The sequence below is a fragment of the Siniperca chuatsi genome, linkage group LG5 (assembly GCF_020085105.1).
Source record: "Siniperca chuatsi isolate FFG_IHB_CAS linkage group LG5, ASM2008510v1, whole genome shotgun sequence".
Lineage (NCBI taxonomy): Eukaryota > Metazoa > Chordata > Actinopteri > Centrarchiformes > Sinipercidae > Siniperca > Siniperca chuatsi.
In genome coordinates, this window is record NC_058046.1 from 10,290,010 (window position 1) to 10,306,664 (window position 16,655).

At 41.9% G+C, this 16,655-nt stretch overlaps 1 protein-coding gene across 14 annotated transcripts in view; it reads right to left on the bottom strand.

The window, feature by feature from the left end:
* fbrsl1 (fibrosin-like 1) overlaps nucleotides 1-16,655 on the bottom strand; it is a 270,998-nt gene that overhangs the window by 77,237 nt on the left and 177,106 nt on the right. For 11 of the 14 annotated variants that reach the window (XM_044195676.1, XM_044195668.1, XM_044195672.1 and 8 more), the window contains one exon: nucleotides 11,132-11,161. The exons of the other annotated variants lie outside the window; for them this stretch is intronic. In XM_044195676.1, the coding sequence (XP_044051611.1) occupies nucleotides 11,132-11,161 (30 nt within the window). The remainder of the gene's footprint in view (nucleotides 1-11,131; nucleotides 11,162-16,655) is intronic. 14 annotated transcript variants of the gene reach the window in all.

The following is a 16,655-nucleotide window of genomic DNA, read 5'->3' on the forward strand; positions in this document are numbered from 1 at the left end:
AAATGGCTTTTACTGATCCCTTTTATTGAGATCATGATTTTCCTCCAGCTTTTGAATCAGGCCTATTCACATTTCAAGCAAATTCAATTTGAGCTCCAGATCAAAGATGTGCATGAGACCAGTCTAGTGTAAAGTCATATTAACTAGGAGACAATTATTCAAAAGTTGACAGTTTGATTTAACCAACATCACTACTTATCGCATACAAATGTAATTATTCTGACTTTCCCCCTAATGAATTATCATGACTTCTATCCAACATGTGCATTTATATAGCCTCAAAGTGTCACCTCTGAAAGGGAATTCATTACTGAACAAACCCTTGTCTTCTAGTCCTAATAGGATCTCTCTTATTATAGTATATTCTGATGCAGATTACTATTCATGCAATTTGGGCTTTAACTTGGTAGTGGATTTACACTCCAAGTCCAACTGTTTATCCCCTAGTTACTAAATGTCAATGCCCAGATGCCAATTTCTGCCTTGAACAGTACCTGTGGATCTAGGTGGAAAGCACAACCACAGTGTCTTGAATTCATAAGGCTGGTCTCATTTTATCACTAGGAGAGTAAAGCTAATGAAATCATGCAGGAATTAAGTTGTTTAAGGGCTAAACTCTGGTTCTTGGCAGATGATAATGAGTATGCTATGCGGGAACCCCCCTCCAACCTCCTCAGTCTATGTTGAGCTACTAACATCACTTTCATCATCTAGCCGGTCAAAAAAAAAAAAGGGACACAAGCAAGTCTTTCAAAGGACAAATACAGTGTGGGGATTTTGGGGAGCCAGGGTGAACTTAACAAGCAAGGATCTTACAGATTTAAAGGTACTGCTAAAAATTTATGGAGGCATGTTTGGACGAGAGCCACAGTGAACAGCTTGGCCAGCTGAGCAACATCACGGCGGGACGCCTAATAAGCTCTGCGCAATTTTTCACCCCATATTTTATCAATAAAAAAGCTGTTTAAACAGCCTACCCTGAACCGCAGCCGCTGCACTGCCTGCCATCTGGAGACCTCTTTCATTTTATAATCCAACTGTCATTAAAATGCTTCTTGGCAGTTTACAGCTCGTTCCCCCCGTGCAGATGTGGAAGCGATCTTCAGAAGGGGCCCTCTGATCAAAGTGTTCGCTGCTGTCAGACATAACACTTACCACCCTCAGGCTACCTTCCAGTCCAATCCGGACTTAATGCCTACCATTATTTATTTATTTCCACACTTCTGTATTTATCAGGTGCACCACTCCCAGCAGAGCTCGTGTGAGCTCTAGAAGCTAGCAGTGTTTGCCTAGAGGTTACTGAAGGAGGCTTGGGACTGAGAGGTTGCAGGTTAGAAATGCTATGAAGGTGCTGTTAAGCAAAGCATGCAACCTTGCTAAACAAACTGGTGGAGTTCACATTAGCTGAAAAAAGATGGGTAAAAGAAAAATATAACAAGAAAGCCAAGCCACTCAATCTGACCCTTCCCTACTGTAGTGGTATTATTTTTGTGGCTGGATGCAACTGGGCTGAAAAGATTTTAAGAAACAATAACACAGATTAAGATCAACTCAAAAGCAGTCATTGATTTTCAATACTTGTTCCACTAGCTCAAGAAGAAAAATATTTTACTCTCAGTCACACAAAGACGTCACCTACAGTGTAAGATGAAATCATTTTGTCTACAAATGTGCTCATCAGACTGAAATTTTGTCAACACAATGCTCTGCTTCCCTGTCTGCAGGATTTCAGTGATTTAATTGACTTAATTTCCACCAGTAAAACACCAATGGAGCACAAACACAACACTGTAGGACTGTATATGAGTAAAGTATGGAACAATCACTTAGCATGCCAAAAGTAATGACAACAAATACTACTAACTTAAAAATTGCTGTGACATATATCATTGCAAGTCACTAACAAGAGATACATGTGAGCTTTGGAACCTAATAACATGAGCGTATCTGGCGGCAGACACAAAGGTGATGGCAGTAGGTCAACCCGTTGGCAGTGTCTCTGTATCATATCATGCTGCCACATTCACTGTGTGCAAACGCATGACTTGCAGGCTGCCCAGCGACCCGCGGCCTCCTCACTGATGTGGCGCAGCGCGCATGGCGTTAATGCTCCAGCCGGGTGTTGATTGAGCTCCCCTAAAGCCAGTGACGCATGTTGCCATTGTTTGGCAGCCATCCTGGTGTAAGAACTGGGGCCATATTCCGCCTGTCAGTGCCATGTGTTCGCTCTCCTCAGAGCACAGCGGCTGATGCCACTCAACCACCCCCCTACCTCCCACCCCCTGGCATCTCTATGGGCACCCCAGGCCTAGCAGGTCTGCACTAATGAAGTCAAATTAATTTAATGGATGCCCATGCCGTCTGTGTCTGTGGTGCTTGGCAGGGGGACAGTTTTAATGTTGGTCTCTGTCTGTGGCTCTAAACCACATACATATCCAAGAGTTGCTGTACCTCTTTGCCGAAACTGACAAGCATATCAGCTTCAGTTTTGCCAATATGCCCCTGCATGACTCAGAAATTATCCTCAGTGCCCATAAAAACTAAAGTGGCAGGCAGAGTTCTACAGTTAACTTCGGAGAGAGACCAGGTGTGTCCACTAATTAAAGCTCACTGAAAAGGCGAAGGGAAAATAACTGGCAAATGAGTGACAGCCATCGTTAATACCTGCTTCCCGCTGCCCTCTGAGCCTAAAAATCCCCCTGTTAACTTTTATGGAGCACCCTTTGATACAATTTATTTTTTTCTTCCTTGTAATCTTTCAAGCCCTGTACCTTTTCCCCTGGCTGGCGCAGATCAAAGCAAGCTGGTTTTGTGCATAAGGGACTGCAGTGGCTGGGGTATCTGGCTTAATTGAAGGCAGCTGGCCCCTGTGTGTGTTTGGGCCTGATCTCAGCGTGCTCTCCGGGGTTCTTGGCTTTCCACATCACATAAAGATTCGCCCACGGAAAGTTCCCTCCAGAGCCCTCGCGTCACTCGGGCTCTGGAGGGAACTTGAGGTCTGGCAGTCGCCAGCCCATCCACAGGCATCTGAGTGTTTAGATTGACTTGGAGATGCTCAAGTGGTTAGCAAAAGAAAGATGGAATATGTTTCTCTCAGTGGGTGGGAGAGAGGCTCAGACTCAGTGCTCACTTCCTTTACTGTCCATCATCACCATTATGAGGGCTGCAGATGATCCTTCCCATAAAGATGCAAGGTCGTGAAACTTGGCTTCAGAAGGAAATATCTGGTAAATGGAGACAAAATACAGAGCCCCAAGAAATAAAAATGGCCTATGACTTCATGATTAATGTGTGTTGATTTTCCTTATAAAATTTCTACAGAAAAATATGACTAGTGCACTACTATGCTGACTGGCCTCTTTGTCTGAGAAGGGAATTGAGGCTCTCTAAACATTCTTTTCACAGCCACAGTGGACCTAAGCTCCATTTACTGATGTATTCCTGGCCTAAGAGGAAGCAACGCTTCTTTAGGGAAACATTATCCACAATGGCACTGATTCCTAATAACAACAGGGAATTCTATATTTATCCCTGATTGCATATGCCATTTGTTGTGCAAGTCCTCTTGCATTAGAAAGTCTTGTGCAGACAAGCCAAGGCAGGGACAGACATGAGTCTTGGTGCGCCAGCTCTAAACGCACACAAAGTCTGTCTTGCATTTCCAACCAGAACAAATGTGTAAGCAATTACAGTCCAACCATGTTTATTGAATAAAAACCCACTTAGACATTATGTTTATGCACGATCAGAAACACTCAAATCTTACATCCACGTACACAAAAACATTTGTGTCTTTTTTCTCTTTCCACAGAACATCTGCACCCAATATGGAGTCAATTTTACTTTTATTACTCATGTGGAAAAATGTATATAGTGCTTGGATTGTTATTCAAACACAGGCCACTTGAAAAACAATGAATTCTGTGCCATGTTGCTTTGGAGCACAGTGGACACACTGAACGCAAGGTTAGTCAGTTTAGCTGCCTGTGTCCCAGAACTGCATTGAGATTACTCCCTGGGCCACGTGTTATGCTTTAAGTGGATGTGCACTACCTGCTGTAAGAGTGCATCATTCAAAACATATTACACATAAAGTGACTTCAGGTTAATTACATTAAGCAGGTTTTATGTGTGATTATTATGTTTTGTAATCTAATTATTTTGAAAGGTAGATGAAGTTATGCAACCAATAAAAGCAGTCGCCCTCTTAACATTACACAGCAATTTTATTCTCTTTGAATATTGGAAATATTGACAAATTGCAGTTTTAAAGAAAACAGATGTGTACTTTCATTTGGATTACTGAAAATCATTTGTTAACAGCAGGGCCATCAAAAAAATATGTTGTTGTGAAAATAATGCAATGTACATGTGCAATTCTTTTCCACAATGCTAACAATGTTCTACAGATACACACAGTACCAGTTAGATGTAATGTGGCACCACAGCTGGTGTAATACCACTTATCTCGTTTGATATGGCATGCCATGCTTTCTCTATCACTGTATCATTGAACTGACGAGATCTCTAGCAGAAAATTGTGCAATTGAGCGTTTCACCTGGCCGCTGCTGAAAACTCTCCTATTACAGAACCAGGGCTCTCAGGTGGGAAAAAAACAGTGTTTGAGGAAAAACACATCTAAAAATGGATCAGGTTGAGGTGGAGGAAAAACACATACCAAAACCTGGTGTTCATCGAGGCAACAATAACCCCCTCAATAACAATGATCACAAGCTGGTGAACATGGCTGAGTGATGAGGATTTTCTCAAAGAGTTAGCAGAGCACTGGTGTTTCAAAGACAGAGTTGTAGGATGTGTGTTATGATTTTAACAGAACAAACTATTTGTACTATTAACACTCTCTGCCAACACAAACAGCTTCACTGAGAGGAGGCAGTAAGTGAAAGAAGATTACAGTCTTGATGCATGTTATGTTTTCACACCCCCCTGTTCTGAGTGGCTGGCGTGGTTTTGCTTGCCACAACCCTTCTATTTTCATCTGCAATGCCAACATCAATGCTAACCTTTAAGGAAGAATTTGGACCAGGCTATTGGGTGCCACATCAATGACGCCACAGCCATGTTGACTGTCCCTGCATTGCTGTATGACATGCATTGCTAGTGACAAGCCGTCTTTGCTGATGTCAGTTGGCCGTGTCTGCTGGCTGGCCCTGCAGAAGCTCCAAGTTTTTCTCTGTCATCGCGCCTCTTCTTCCCAACATGCACTGGGGCTGGTTTTCACCGCTGAGGGTGCCCTTACACTCACTCACACACACACACACACACACACACACACACACACACACACACACACACACACACACACACACACACACACCACATACTGCTAAGACTAAGGCCATCCTTCTTCACTTCAGAGACAAATCCAAATGTGCTCCTTGATCACCACATACTTGTGCGCTAAATGCACAACAGATGTATCGCTTGAAAACAACAAAAAGAAAAAAAAAACAAAAAACAAAAGAAAATATTAGCCTGCAGAGCACACATGATTTGGAGCTGACCAGAAATGCATGTTGCAAACAGCTCAATATAAATTAAAGAAATAAATGTTTCCAGGTTCATGGTAATAGCTGATGTGAAGAACATCATGAGATCTTTCTGGCCAATCTACAAAGCTAGAAGTCATTATTATTTTCTCCTAAAAAGTTGATGACGGCATAACTCTAATCTTAACCTTAACCCTTAAACTTACTGGAGGCCTTAAATCCAAACATTCCAGAAATTAGGGGGGAATAGTTCATTTTTCAAGTTATATGATGTTTCTTCTAATTTTTCCCCTTTTCTGTTGTGTTTAACTTTCAGGCTTAGCCAGAAAGTGAAAACCGTAGTGAATAGAGGAAGGAACTGAGTAAGAGAAAAAATAGGGAGAGAATGAGGGAGGGAGACAGAAAGACAAAAGCGAGAGGAGAAAAATGACATCTCCATATTAAGGCCTGTGTTGCCGGTGTCAGTTCTAATTTCACAGTGCCTGTGGGGAGCTGAATGTAACCAGTCAGCTCTGGTCTCATCTCGTTCCTCCATTTTGAATCAGGGCTGGCGAATCCCAAGCTGGGGGGAAAGGAATATTACTGGCAAATTGGTTTTAGATTAAAGGAGGTGGCGGGGCATTCTGCTTTCTCAGCTCTTTCCCAGGTGCACTTAATCTAATTTCATTAAAGAGATGAGGACGGATGATCACTTGTGTCGAAAACATTAAGCTGGTCCATTTTTCCCATCCATAAAAAAAACAAAAAACATTAAGGTTGTCAGCGGCCTGGTGGGTGGCCTGTTTGTTACTAAATATGATGACTCTCGGTGCCCAACCTGGATTTGGCAAAGCAGCAGGGGTTTGGGAGGGGTATGTAGGAGGGGCAACATACCTACATGAATATATATTACTATTGCCTTTTTCCTTTTCCAAGATGGCGACCGAGGGGAAGAGGTAAAAACTGACAACACTGGTAATGACAAATAGAGGGCAGGCAATAAATAAAAAAGAGGAAATACCAGAGGAGGATGAGAAAAAAATAGAGAGGTGAGAGTAGTGGTGGTGTTAACGGATATGTTTGAAATCCCCACAGCATGCTTGTTTTTTCGTTGCACTGCTAACTTCATAGGGCATACCCCCCAATACATCTGCTGGGAGGATACCATTAGCTGACGAGCCATTACTGATAAGCCAGTAGAGACGCTTCGACGCAGTGATATGGCATTCATTCTGCGCACAGCAGGAAGATAAGGGGGTAGAGGAGGAATTAATGTGTCAATCAGAGCCTGTGCGCTGCCTTGGCAGATGAGTACACCGGAGCATAAAAGAGCTCATAGACAGGATGTGGTAATGGTCCTTGGAGACTCCCCCGGAGACAGATACACTTTCTGCTGAGTGACTGCTTGGCAAATAGGACCAAATAGAATTAGCCGACCTGGGTGTCCTCCACTGTGGCTATGGTGATGCGGTGGTGGTGGTGGTAACGTACCTGACACGAGGCCACTGTGTTAAGGGCTGTAGAGAATATAAGTGGCTCATGCTAACGTTTCGCGCACAGACAGACAGCCACTGTATTATTTGTACAGGAGAAAGAATACAGAGGAAATTGGAGGAGCCAGTGAGGATGGCAAAGTGGGGCCTAACAGAGATAGGATGACACTTCAGGAGAGTGCACGAACAAACTGAGAAGGGATAAATCCCACTCTATTTCTTTCTCTGACTCTCCATTGACAGAAAATGACCGTCTTGACTTGGAGTATCTCAGACATGTCAGAGGTTGACAGGATTGGCTGGCTGATAGATTAAAGGTGGAGCAGGGAGGGGTGAGAATGGATTTTAAACATTTATAGCAGTTGAAAGGACACTTTGAATAATACCTGATGTTATGAAACTGATTGTAAAATTTATAAGTTTTAACAACTTATAAAGTTAAAAACAATGAATGTCACCAAATTGCTTAACCTAAAATCATTTTACCAGATTTACTTGAGAGTATGTTACAGCAATAAGTAAGTAATAAACCAAAAAAAAAGAATGAATTATATAAACATTTCTCACAAAGTTAAATCATTAAGCTGACCCTAATGAGCATTCAAAATGAACCAAATAAAAATATCTAACAAGCATGTATGTTAAATAACACATCTCATTCACAATTATATCAAATACTGTGCTTGTGCCAAGATTGCCAAGCGATTTACCCAACATGTTCCTTCATGAACATCTAATTTAGCATGGCTATGTGCAAACACACCAGGTGTTGCTTTAATAACAGTAAAGTCCAATTCTCCATAAGGAATCCATAATTATGTGAGTTTTCCTCCAGGGTACTGACATAAGCAAGGCAAGTCAAGATCAAAGCTGTTATTTTATTTAAAACACACACTGAATACTTGTCATTGTCAAACATCATGTAACCTCGGACATCAGACGACAGGCCTCCCAAGAAGAAATGCCAGTGATGAGAACACAATACCCAGAATCTGATTGCTTGTTTCTTCAAGGCTGGGCCAATCATACATAAAGATCCCCCTCACAGCAGCCTCGTGCTGAACTGGAGGTGACCTGGCAATCTCCGAAGAATTCAAGTCTGACACGTTCTGGAAACACGTCACTGCATGCTATCTCAAGCATTGCTTTGATACAAGCGAGCTTCACAAGGTGCAGCAATCTAAACTGACTTTGCTGTGGCAGCAAACCGTCAGTTTTATTCAAATACAGTGCAAGTGATTGCACCCTGGGGGCACACCTGGAAGCAATATTCTAATTAAGTTAATCTGTGAAATCCTGACAATGTGGGTGTTCAGGTGGCTGGTAATCTGATGTGAAAGGACTCTTTGTTTTCATTGGAAAGATACGGGAGGAGCTGGCACCTGTTTCAGCAAAACGTTGCAGAAAATTATCGCTGTCGAGTTATCCTGAGTGTGGGCAATTACAAATGACAGTGTTTGTCTTTCTCCTCATGGTACCCAATTTTACACCATCGTTTTTTTTCTGCTTTTGGTGATGGCCTGTCAAAGTATTTTTCCCCTGTCTTCTTCTTTCCTCAGCAATTTACTATGGATGATTCTCAACTCTCATCAACTTGATTATGATTATATGTGTTTCTGAGGAAATGAAAAGGTCAGCACTGCTTTAGCCTTTATCCAGATGTTCTTTTCTTCTTGCACTCTTGGCAAATACATCAACAGTGTATTTTCAAAGATTCCACAACAGTGAAACTTGCTTTGGAATTATGCTGTTGTTCATTTACATTTCCTGTTGGCCACAAATGAAAGCTCTTCATTGTTCAATACCTCTGCTCCTGGGAATGGAACATTACCATCATTAGAACAATGGAAAATATCAATACTTTATGTGACTATGTTGATGGGTTTATGATCTGTTACAGACCTGTATTCGTTACTTCTTAAGTGGCCTTTAAAAAGTCAATTTTGAAACAATACTGATATGCTCATATGTACATTGAAAGAGGTTTTGGTTGTTGTAATTGTTCAATGTAACCAAGCCCACCCCCACATCAAAAAAAGTCTCAAGACCAAGAGTTACAACTTTAGCACTGAGAATAAAAACTAAGAACTGAAACCAAAGCTTGAACATGCACAAGAAAGCATGTAAAGGATCTAGTAGTGAAAATCAAAAGTTTTACACATGAAAGCTAAAATGACCGATTACTGCAGCCTTGATCACAACTTCAACAGCTTCATATGCAGTATTATTTAGTTGCCTCTGAGATTTACATTAATGGTGTAGGTATCATGTTTAGAAAATAATAATAAATAGTTTTTTCACTTATAGTCTATTGGATATGTTTCTCAGTGTGAGTGCATAGTAACTTGTAATAAAAGTGACATTAGTAAAATTGTATTAGTATTTTTCATAGATTGCATTCAGTATTCATTTTTATGAATCAGTAATACATTTACAAATAGTGTTTCACAAGCTAAAATACCACTTCATGACATATTGATGATAAGTGTATGAGAAGAGAAAAGCCTGAACAGGCGAAGATGCAGTCTGGCTCTTGACAGTGGTCTGTGTAATAATTGGTACAAAATTCAACAACCAGACAGCTGAAAACTTGGCAGCAATGTCTAATAGTCCACCATGTCTTGAACCGTATCCCAGTCCACCTAATCTGGCTGACATAGCTGGTGCCAAACGCCAAATATGGAGCTGTTTTACTTAACAGAGGGAGGCTGACACCTAACCAACAACATAGCAACACTGCTGAGTTCCTACAAAATCACCGAAGCATTGCTTGTTTTTCTATTCTCTTTCGTAGAATCAAACTTTTATATATTAAATGTCAAAATTTGTGACACTATATAGAACTGTTACAAGTCTCAAGTAACTGATAGAGCAGGAAGGAAAACAAAACCCTGAAAAGGAAACACTCTGAGAGCTTCCCTCCTACTTTACTTCCCTCTCTACCCCCCACAGTGATGCCAGGGAGCCGTATGGAGACTGACAGGCCTGCTACGTCTCTCTGTTGTGTCAACTAGCTAGCGCCCTTGGTTCCTTCTCGCTTCAATGAACAGATAAAAGCCTATTGACTTGCCAGGCTACAGTTAATGCAAATTGGGCCTGCTATCAATGTATTATTTATAGGGAGAGCTGCAGACATTTCCACAGAACTGGGAGCTAAGCTTACAGGAGATTAGGCGTGTTATCTCATTCATTTACCAGGGAGTAATTGCTAAACTGTGGAGGAATTAGAATGTGCGAGGTTCCCCAAAGGCGTTTCATCTTGTAACCAGGTGGCTGCCATCAGACAACCACCTCCAAGTCTGGGATAAACAAATACACAGAAGTGAAACTGATAGACTACACCTGTTAAATGGTTAAAACTTGATGACATCAATGCTAAAATAGTACGCAATTTTTTAAGCAAGTTGCTGATAATGCTAGCTCTAGTTTTTGTTTTCCATGTTTTTAAATCTCAAAGACTGTCTCACAAGGTGAGTCTCTGTTACTTGGAAAAATGGAAACTGCACAAGTGAGTAGTTCATTTCTGGTTGCCATCTTTGATTAGGTTAAGGAATAGAGACACCATGTTAAAACAACCCGCTCTCTTTTAAAAATGTTACCTCTATTTTTGAGAAAAACAGGAATGTATTTCTGTGACTGGAACATAACCATCAATGTAATACGCTCAAATGTTAAACTAAAATCACACAAGAGGCACAAAGTGGAGCTATGATATTGCTATTTAGTATATTAGAGAAACAAGTAGAGAGAGGTGAAACACACCTTGCGATAAGATTAAATGCACACACACTTATAAAGCTTATTGTATGTAGCTTACGCTATGATATAGGCTAGAAGGCATATTTAAGACATATTCAGGCATAAAGTGCTCTAAAAATAATATATGCCATATATTTTTACACAGCAAAAAAGAAAACTAACACTGAAAAACAGCTTCTTCTTGTACTGCATTTTCCTTGTCACTTTCTTGCTTTGTAAGATGCAAGTGATCAACAGTGGTTGGACCGGCAGAGTCTTTTACCCCATGTCTTTTTTCGCTAACAACACTATGACTGTCTTCTTCCTTTAGCTGAAAGCTCAAATTTGTTATTCACAACTCTCAGCCACTTCATGTGGTGGGTGAATAAACACAGGAAAAGCAGTCTTACCTTGTCGTCAATGTCACTCTCGCTGTCACACTGTAACAGAAAAGAGACAGACAGAGGAAATATAAGGAATTATTCATTTGGCTCCCCCCAGTAGCCCATAATCAGTGCAGATGTTATTTTTGTGTGCAACCTCTCATTCACTGACAGCTTTCAGTGCAAACGGTAAAGGATGAAGAGGGAAAGGAGAGTGTGGTAGTCTAAGAGTTTTTCATGTTTCAAAAGCAACACAGCCACACAGACCGCCATGCTGGTGTTTCTGTTGCAAATTCAATGCTGTAAATTTACAAAAGATGAAAAAATGAATAATACTATACACTGGGTTCTATTATAAAGAGCCTGTTCAATTACTTTGCATTCAGCTGCAGCTTGTAATTTAGCCTTTTAAGAGTGCTTTAAAATTGGACGATAGTATCTCAAGGACACAGAGAGCTTAGGCTCTCTGAATACTCAAACACAGTGCCTATTAAATGTGTGGTATTTCAAATCCGCCTTGTGACAAACCAGTCTTTAATTTGTATGTCAGACTTCCACAGAGATAAAGGAACTAAATAACAAGAGAGGTTGTATTCTGAAAAATGCCTTGTCTAGCATGGCCAAAGGCCAAATCATCTTCTGTTCAGTCAAGAAGTGAAATGGGTTTTTCTTCAACACAGTCATTTCACCATTAAAATACAAAGTGATCAGGCTCAAATATCTTGAGAAGAAGTCATTCCTGACATGTTCACATGCAGAAAACTCTTTTTAGCTAATAATAATAATAAATAATAGAAAATTGTATTCACTTTTAGTCTAAAAGATGTGTGAAGTAAAAGTAAAGTCAATAACCCTAGCTTACATTAGAAGCTTGATTTTTTTTCACACATCAAATCCTGTTGGTTGAAATACTATAACTATAATTTTTATGGAAAGCATAACCACATTCCTTAACTCCTTAAATCCAACCCACAAGATCGTTGCTTCCATTTCTCACATTCATTTGTTCCTAATTACTCTTGGCTGGTAAATCTCTCTCCCAAGACAACAGATAGTGAAGTTGTGGAAACAGGAGTGGTCGAGCTGCAGGCCAGTCCCACTGGACCTCACAGCAGGAAGCATGAGGAGCAATTCAAGCGAAGAGCCACATAGAGAAGGAGAGGGCCCCCATTGAAAAACTGCCATCAATCTGTCAATTAAGTCCCTGTGGCAACATATTTAAGTGGACCCTCTTTATTTTGTTTGACTCCCTTTCAGTGCTGGGCACAATGAGGAGGGAGCTGGGTCAATAGAGGCACAGAGGCCCTTTGTTGCGAGTGCGGTGGGTCCAAATGTATAATTAAGTAACGAGAGTAATCAGTGCAAGGGCTCAGTGGCCAAGCTCTCTCAGGAGAGGCGAGTGTGAGTGTGTGTGTGTGTGTGTGTGTGTGTGTGTATGTGTGGGGGTAACAACTCCAAGAAACGCCTGAGTTCCTATTGTTCATACTGAAGCATTCTCACATAAGACATAGAACAAGAACATACACCGATTGAAGGATAAATACAGTAAAAGTTCATACAGTTCAGTATCATTGTGGTGGACAGTGAAGGGTGAATCGGAGCATTGACCGTCACAACCAGTTGTTATTGCAACACATACACAAAAGTACCACAGGCAACTGCTCTTTAAAGGTACAATAGCGTTTATTTAACCTTAGCACTGACTAACAATCAATAACTTCAGCCAACAACCTCTATCGTCTAGTCTAAACACAATAAGCACACAACAATCAGCAAGCATGCATGTGTGTGTGACAATAGAGAGGGGGGTGCGAGGAGGGCGGCGGATGTGACCATGTGGGTGGTCATCACGTACAGAGCCACGCTCTATTTGTCCTCAAGATAGTGTGCAGCTTAGCTAGTTATGCTACCACGCTATCGGCGTCATTTGAGATGTGTGTGTAAGTTTTCTATGTACGTGTAAAGGTGTGTGGGAAGGAGGAAAGGAGGACGGAGGAAAAAAAAGCACAGAAAGTAAGGCACAAGAAATCTTAAATGCCGTGGTAAAGCACAATAGCTGTCCCTTTATCACACAGGAACCCAGTAGCAAACTTATATTCAACAGCCGTGTTACTGGACCTGGTCTGATAAAGCACGGTTATTAGCTTCCAAAGTGGCAAAATAACACAGTTAAACAATCCAACAGCGTGGTACCGATACACAATGGAATGTGCTAAGCACAGAAATACACAGTAAAATAGGACATGGTGGTCCGTTACTTCCCACAATAAGCAAAGCACAATTCACAACAATGAAGCTTAGATGAATTAACGCTCAGTTATAAAATCTATCTCTGCCTAGACACAAGCCTCTTATTTGAGATCGCTCTTGGTTAGCTATTTAATGTGTCAGTCCATCTGGTTACATGAAATCCTCTCAGGCTCGGATACTGACGGAGCCGGATCCGCACTGTCGCTGGTTTCAACGGCGAAACTGTTCTTTCAAGTGGCAGTCAGGGAGCAGCAGTCGACATTCAGTGGAGAGAGAGGCTCAGCAGCGGCCTTTCTCTCTGTGAAGAAACCTGAATCTTCCTTCTTCATGTACGGGATCGTTATGGGGAAAAACGATCAGGATCCAAAAGTGTGTTCAGCAAACACGAAGCAGTCTGTTGCTCGTCCAGCGAGTTGAGACTTTCACTCGGGAGTTAAAGTTCACATGAGCGTCTCCTGAAGTAACCACGGCTACAATGGAAAGATGTCGAGCAGCGTTGCGCGCTTAGCTTTATGGAGGTGATAACGTCACAGCTGTGCATCAAGATTTCCTGTGCTGTGGTTGACGTCTCGTCCAGTAGAAATCTAGTGTTTGGATTCAAGCTGAAATATTGAGGCTAGACGTGAATTAACGGCTGGTGGAGATTTGGCGGTGTTTCACTGTTTGGCCTTTGTTTCCTATTCAGGCCCCTTTGTCAAGGATTTGCCTTTCCTAACTAGGCCTCTGTATTTGTTCTCCACACGTGGTGAGGCCCAACAACGCATAGTACAGGGCATTAAAAAGAGAAAGTGGCTTAGGCTTCTTGTCAATCAATTCCACATTCAGACTATGAATTGGGGATAAATTAATTATCAGCCATTTCTGTTAGGGGCACATCACAACCTGTAATCACCACCAATTTGTTCCCTCACCACTCTGGCATTTTATCTGAAAGGAATCATATTCAAAACAATGTTTCTCTCCATCTTGATCTATCTACAAATGACAAAAAAGGAAAATTGATCCAATCTCCAACTTCGCCCTACCCCCAGGAAACCAGTGTAAATGTATTCTTAGCATGCAGCTGAACAGATGACTTCCATCTCACAGCGGTTGCGAGTTCCTCTCTATTACTGGGGACCAGTGTAAACCCTAGGTGATGGAGATGAACAACTGGCTCTGTCTATTCCCTGGGTGCATGCTTGGCCTTGTTGTTGCAGCAGTAGCCATGACACTAGAGATGAGGCCTCACAAGGCTGGAGCTGGCGAGGAGGAAAAATAATATCAAAAGAGCACAGCATGGTGCTTATCCTTTTACAAGAAGCATGCACTGCAGCAGAGCGTAAAGAGGAATACTAGTTATGGCTCAGACAGAGACAGAGAGACACAACGCAGCAGGGGAGAGAGAGGCAGGTGGAAAGGGGGGAACAAAACAACAGTAAGAGCAGGCAGGGGGGATGCTATAGAAATGAAGGGATGGACGGATGGAGGTAGTGTTAGAGCAGTTTTTGTTAGAACTGTATGTGATTGCCCTGTTGGGCTATTGCACTTGGTTGAGTCAAAGAAAAGAATACAATGAACCTATAAAAGTACAAGATAAAAGCTCATGTTTGTGAGTGCGTGGGTGTGAGAAGAGGACCATGTCATTTAGCACCCTATGCTTCTTTGAATATCTACACTGGGTAAAAGATTTTCAGCAAGGCTGTACAAGAAAACCAAATGATGAAAATGCAAATCCACAACCCCAAACAGAAACCTCCCTAAACAGCACTTCTGGTGGTCAGAGGGGACATTGTTAAAATCGGAGAGATATGCAGCTCACTAAGCTGCCTGACAGGAGCCAAGCCCCTAGTGGTTTGTCTCTCATAGACGTTCACAAACCAAACAAACCAAAAAAAAACAAAAAAAACCCAAAACTGGCTGGCTCTTCAGAGGCAGGGAGCAAGCAGCAACATCTGCACCTGGCAACCGCCAGCTACGAAGGGTAACAGGGGACCAGCTTCAGCGGATGGCTCATCCACAACCCTCCCTCCCTTCAGCCAGCATATCAAACGGATGCGTTTGACATTTACACAGCTTTCAACACTTCAGAGACAGGAGATTTATTCCGCCAGCGGCCCTGGCTGGAGCCAGGCCTCGACCTGGGCTGGCCCCCATAACGACCCTGTAGCTCAGTCTGAAATGAGGCAGGGATGAGAAGAGAGGAGCAAGAGGGAAAAAACAGAGAGAGAAAGGGAGGGAGGGAGGGATGTCTTGATTCTCCTGGACATTTTCTCTGGCAGATTCCGATAGACATGCAAGGAGAAGACAATAAGCGTTGCGCATCCCGGAGCACATTAAAACGACTGGCCAAATTAATCACACAGTTCCACTTGTCACACTCGGAGGACAGTCCGCCATGAATTCTGCCTCAGCGATAGAGAGAGGAACAGAAGAGGAAACGCAAATGCTGGCACAGCATCAACGACTGTCTGCCTGAATACTGATCGCAACCCTGTACTTGCTGCAAGACATGCATCTAGAAAATATAGGCAAAACAAGAGCTGCCTGGGCTGCTGGCATTTAAGTGTCACTGTCGGTTCCTACTCAAAATACATAAAGTAATAAACAAAATGTATAAAAGGAAAAACAGAGATAATATGCATATGAGTATTTGTGCTTTGACAAAACAATTCGTGACGAAAGCTTGCCTGGCTGTAGTTTATCAAAGTCATAATAAGAAGTGTTGCCACCAGATTATGTTGTAAAGAATGTCTTGACTTCAGATGCAATGGTAAGTGTAGGAATAACAGAGAAAGGGTACAAGCAACTGTCGCCGATATCACACTATTCACAAGTTTCCATTCATGGCACTCTAAAACAATGTTGCACCGACTGAATTGATCAGTTTAGGATATGGCTACCCTATTCCTAAACATATTTACATTACTTTGTACCAGCGACTAAATGTCTTAAATCAAAAACTGGATAAGCGAGAAAATAAAATAAGAAAAATAAGAAAATTATGCTATATGTAAAAATGGAAGAAGCCACAAAGACTCATTGATCAGTGAACAGTGAGAAAGCAGCAGCAGTGAGAGAGCACATCCCTTGTCCAAGTGAATAAGGTGACAAGACATCAATCCAAAAACGTAGGCATCTTCATACTGACGAGAGAAATGGCTTCAATTTAGAAGACATCCCTCCAGGGACATATACTGAGATACCCCTGATTGTGAGGGAGAGAGTACTGACAAACCCACATCTCCTAGAGTGAGAGCACACAGAGGGGGTAATGGTCCATTTAGATAGTCGAGGACCAAAGCAGTTTCGGCTACTGGTG